Genomic DNA, 5275 nt, shown 5'->3' with positions numbered 1-5275 from the left:
GAGCCCCGGCTGGGGCTCGGCTCTCCCCCCGGCGGCCGGGGGGAGGGCGCGGGGGGAGGGCGGCCAGAGCGCCGGGGGGAGGGCGGCGAGCCCGGCTGTGGCCCCGCTCTCCTCGACGGCCGGAGTGCCGTGCCGCCCCCCTCCAGGTGCCGCCCCAAGCACCAGCTTGGGTGCCTGGTGCCTGGAGCCGGCCCTGATTGTTCCATTTGCTGCCATGGTTGGATGAGAGCTGGGACTGAGCTGCAAGATCTCCTGGACTTGGCCCTGTGGTTTGAGTTTGGGCCCTTCTGTGTCTGGAGTCAGGCGAATGTCGAGTGACACTCACTCCAGCACTGATTCCTCTGGGTCCGGAGGGCGCTGCAACCAGCTCTGCAGGTCCAGATTGTCCCGTCCCACCCTGCAGCCCAGCTGCCTCCAGGAGGGCAGTGGCTGGCCAGACCCACACATTGGATGGCTTCACTAAGGCAAGGGAGGGGAAATGGTGGGATTTCCCCAATGCCCCAAAATTCCAGCTGGATGCATTTTGCTCTGACTATCCCAGACTCTCTGGGTTGAGACAGGGGATGTGATCTTGAATGAACCAGGAAAACTTTCTTCAGAGAGGGGTCTGGGGTACAGGAGCCGTGGCAGCCCCACCTGCTGGGGAAGGCTCTAGTACAAGAGTCATTTCCCATCGCGACATGCAGCCATTTCTGGGCTAGGCGAGGGCAACTGTTCCCCTGCGTAGCTACACCCCACGGCACTCTCGGGCAGGCAGCAAAGGACGGGTGTCAGATCAAACTGCAGGGGGATGGGATGGAGAGTGGCAGAAGGTCCTTGCCAGAGTTTGTGTGTGGCCAGGGCAGGGAGGTTAACAGCCCCCCACCCCCCAATTAAAGGCTCCCTGAGGACTGCAATGGCTGTGAGGGCAGAGGACCTGGAACCAGCACCAGCCACCCAGCACTATAGAGAAGGTGCTCTGTCAGAGCAGGAGAGGGGGCTGCCCGGTGGAGAGGGACCAGGGGAGGCCAGAGGCTGCCAGGGGAGAGGGGCCAGGGGAGGCTGGGGGCTGCCAGGGGAGAGGGGCCAGGGGGCTGCCAGGGGAGAGGGACCAGGGGAGGCCAGGGGCTGCCAGGGGAGAGGGTCTGGCGGGTGCCCGGGGAGAGGGGCCGGGGGAGGCTGGGGGCTGCCAGGGGAGAGGGGCTGGGCGGGTGCCTGGGGAGAGGTGCCCAGGGAGAGGTATCTGGGGGGGCTCCTTTGATGAACTGTCTCGTGCAGGATGAGGGTGTGTGGAAGCCATCGGAGAAATGGTGCAACCAGCTGTTCTCCAGCGTTGTGCCCATGCTGCTGGGGGATGAGAATGAGGAGGCCGGAGGGCGGCAGCTCTTTGACTTGGACAGCTTCCTCTCGGACATCTCAGACACGCTCTTCACCATGACGCAGCCCCCCTGCTCCCACCAGACGCTCCCAGAAGACGGTACGTTCCTAGGACCATGTTCTCACCCATGAACCTCACCGCGGGGGTGTGTGGCTGAGAGGTTATGGGGGGCGGGGTCTTGCCCTAGTTGCATTAGCTTCTTCACGTTTTCTTAGCACCCACCCCCCCAAACGAGGCACTCTGGTCCTGCCCTGCACTAGCCAGGCCCGGTCTCCGGAGCGATCGCCTCAGGGCGGCTCCTCCCAAAGCAGCAAGGTCAGGTTAACGAGGTGCCACAGGCAGTGCCCGCGCCCTTACCTCCAGCGCCCTGCCCCCACCCGGCAGCCCATGAGCCATTCAGGCGGGGCAGGGGCAGCGGCAGCACTTCCCATGTGTGCAGTGGAGTAAACGATACAGGGTGCTAGTCCCAGGAGCAATGGCCCAGCGCTAACAATAACAACATACACTTCCAGAGCACCTTCCTGCCAGGGGACCTCAGGGCTCCACTCAGCCACCACGGACATGCAGCCCCCTCTGGGGTGAAATGTGGCCGTTGTGTACCACTGCACAGCAAGCTAGAATGACAGGCGGAGAATGCCATGCCCTGCTGAAAGTGGGCGCAGTGTAAAGCCTGGAGTGGGAGCAGGCTAACATGCTGATTGATAGCCTCTTTGGTAGCCCCCCTCTCCCCCAGTGGCCAGGGCCATGGGCGTGTCTCAGGAGGTCAGTGGGAGAGGTGGGGCTGAGACAGGAGTGTTCCCTAGCAGCTGTTGTAAGAGCCCCAGTGGGGCAGAGTCCCAGGGAGGGCTTCAAGCTGCCAGTGCTTTACAATGGAGGGAGCAAAGTCACTACTGGCCCTGTAGGGAGGCAGCGTGGCCTAGAGGCTGGCACACTAGGCTGGGACTCAGGAGCCCTGGGTGCTATTCTCGCCTCTGCCACTGGGTGACCTTGGACAAGTCACATCCCTTCTCATGCCTCGGTTTTCCCATCTATAAAATGGGTATAATGACACTGGCCTCCTTTTCAGATGTGCTGAGACCCATGGCTGAAAGGTGCTGGATAGGGGCTGGAGTTTATTGTTAATATCTCCCCTTCCAGGGCAGTTCTCCCCTGCCACATCCTTCTGCCTGGCTGAGCCCTCCCTGGCCTGTGCAGGACAGGTTCTCTCCCTCCTGCTCCAGGGGCCCTGACATTTCAGCCCTCCCCTCCTGCCTGAGGGAAGGAGAATCTCCCACCAGAATGCAACACCCCCTCCTGGGCTTCTGGCTCCCCCAACCAGCAGGAAGAGGGGATCCAGCCCCCAGGGCAGGGAAATGCCTCCCATCCCTTGTGCAGATGATGGAGGCTTCAGGCCATGGGGGGAACAGCAGAGGATTCTGGTGGGGGTGGGGGCTGCCCAGTATTAGCGCTGGAGCAGATGAGTTCTCAGCTGCCCCCCTTCTACTGGCTAGTGGCACATTCTCTGCAAGGCCATGAGGCGAATGGTCTCCCAGGAGAGCCCGATAATGGGGCAGAGGCAGAGAGGAAGGGCAGGAGGCTACTTGAGGGCTAACAAGCTGGCAACAGTGAGCCAGGGAATGTAGGGCACAAGTGAAAGACTATGGGGAGCAGGAATCAGGGACCAGGGAAAGGGGAACTGATGGGCTGGTTCTGCCCTTTTGCAGCCTACACTGGGAATGCCGACATGATCCAGCCAGGCCTGACCCCACTGCAGCCAAATCTCGATGATTTTATGGAAATCTCAGGTAGGAGCCAGCCCTGGCAGAGGACCAGCTGTTTGCGGAAGCTGGATTTGTGCAGCGGGGATGGGGACGCGTGGCCCATCTCCCCACTGCCTCAGAGAGCTTAGCCACAGTGGGCTGGAGCTGAGTGCTGTCCCCTGGCCTGGCAACAGAGGGGGCTGACAAATGGCAGTGGGTAGAGCTGAACGGGGATCTGTGGGGCCCCTGGGATTTCACACCAGTGAGCTGAAGGAGGGGAAGCAGTGGCACTGTGGTGAAACAACCCAATGGTACTAAGCTGGGGGGAGTTGCAAACAGAACAAGGACGGAGTATACAGCCGGTCCTGGGGAGCCGAGCTGCGCTGGGGCTGGAGGGCAGGATGCCAGGTCCTGGGGAAATGAATTTCTCCAAATGTAGCTCTCTTTACAGGAATGTGAAACCACAAGGGGGTTTGGCTGCAGACAGAGGAAGGAAAACTCTCCCCGCAAGAAAGAGGAAATCTCTAGGGGGCGAGCAGCTTTCTGCTGTGCTGCCAGGGCTGGGGGCGGGATGGGGGAAGGAGCCTGGCGGGGATGGGAGGGAGCTTTCGGAGGGGTTCCCTCATTGCCCCTGTAACTCCCCTGTCTTCCCCTGCACCCCTGGGCCATTGAAACAGCCTACGTCTGGCTGTATGGGGGCTGGGTCCCCCCAGCAGGACCCTCAGGGAACTCCCGGTCACCATGCATGGCTCAGGGCCCGGACAGAGGTGCAGCCCTGTGACAGCTGCCCCTTGCAGCTGAGAGGAAAGGAAGTGGGGTCCTGATGGTGGCCCCCAGGGTATCAGGTCCTGATGGGGCCGGGCAGTGATTTGCTGCCAGGGGAGGGCGGTGACTTAATGCGTATGGTAGCTGACCCCGCAGGGGGCTGTTCCTGCGTCCCCTGGGCAATGCCGTCCTCCCAGTGCTGCTCATGGAACCAGCCTCCTCATCTGGGGGTTGGGCTTGCAGGCGGGTCATGGGCCACCTGTGCAAGGGAGGGAGAAGGAAGGGGAGGGGGCGCATCCACTAGGTGCTGGGCTTCTCCATCACGCTCCAGCAGCTCAGCCCCCAACTCTGCCCCAGAGGGAGGGACGGTGAGGCCAGACTGGGCCACTGGGCTATGGGGCAATAGTAAATGGTGGACCCTGCCCCAAGATGCTTGCGCCACCAGCTCTGCAAAGGGGAACAGCACAACCTGAGAGCAGGGGTGCAAGGGCTTCTAGGGGGTAGGAGTCATGGGGTGCCCCATCTGGGTGGGGGGCAGGAGTGTGAGCATCTGGGGGCCTCTCCCTCCCCTGCTGGAGTGGGGCTGGGAGGAGAGAGGCTGCGGAGGAGGCTAAGAGAGTGTGGGGGGGTGAGAAAATGCAGGAAAGAGTTTGCAGGGGGGAATCGTGAAAGTTGGGCTAAAGGAAACCCAGCTCTAGAGACTGGTCAGGGAGAGCAGAGACGCCTGCTCACAGCACTGCAAACCGAGCTGGAGTGAGATGCTGAGCAGCACTGAGGAGAGGGGCAGGGAGCCAAGGGAGGAACACAAATGAGAGATACAGCTCAGGCCCCTCTGTACTTTTTTTGGCCGTGGGGCAGCCCCACCCAAGGCTCCAGCATGGCCCCTTGCCTTTGATGGGCCCAACCTGTCCCCAAACCAACCTGCAGCTTTGGGCTTCAGCTGAGGGGAGTGCCCTAGCTGTGAACGTGGAAGGTGCCCAGCCAGCACAACCTGCTGAGCTCAGCAGAGGTCGGTAAGGAGCTATGTAGAGGGCCAGTCACTTTGGCTGCACCGTATCTCGCAAACCAGGGGTGGCTGGGAGTCCTGTCCTAGTGGAATGGCCTGGGCATCACCACAGCTCTTGTGCCTGCAGCTTCATGTGGGCTCAGAGCTGACCTTTGCGGAGGCTGGTTGGCCTGGGCCTCCTGGAGCTCCACTGCCAGTATCCACTTCCCACTTTCCTCCTTGGGAGGAAACAAGTGACCTTGCATCATTTGGCTGCTGGCTGATGCAAGACCAGATGCTGGCAGAAAGCTGAGGCTGGGACGGCAGACGTTAGTGCAGCCTGTAGGTGCATTCCTGGGGCGCCCTCTGGACAGGGCCGGCCCCAGGCACCAAGCACCCAAGCTGGTGCTTGGGGCAGCACCTGGAGGG

General features: G+C 61.7%; 1 protein-coding gene across 1 annotated transcript in view; it reads left to right on the top strand.

Annotated features, from left to right (window-relative positions):
• Window positions 1-5275, top strand: part of MLXIPL (MLX interacting protein like) — a gene marked incomplete at its 5' end in the record, with an annotated part of 40469 nt that overhangs the window by 4565 nt on the left and 30629 nt on the right. The window contains 2 exons of the mRNA XM_026659291.1: window positions 1258-1456; window positions 3061-3141. Coding sequence (XP_026515076.1) covers window positions 1258-1456; window positions 3061-3141 — 280 coding nt within the window. The remainder of the gene's footprint in view (window positions 1-1257; window positions 1457-3060; window positions 3142-5275) is intronic.

Source organism: Terrapene carolina, unplaced genomic scaffold, assembly GCF_002925995.2.
Source record: "Terrapene carolina triunguis isolate 2854851 unplaced genomic scaffold, T_m_triunguis-2.0 Scaffold620, whole genome shotgun sequence".
In the NCBI taxonomy this organism is placed as follows: Eukaryota; Metazoa; Chordata; order Testudines; family Emydidae; genus Terrapene; species Terrapene triunguis.
This window is presented reverse-complemented; position numbering and strand designations above follow the sequence as displayed.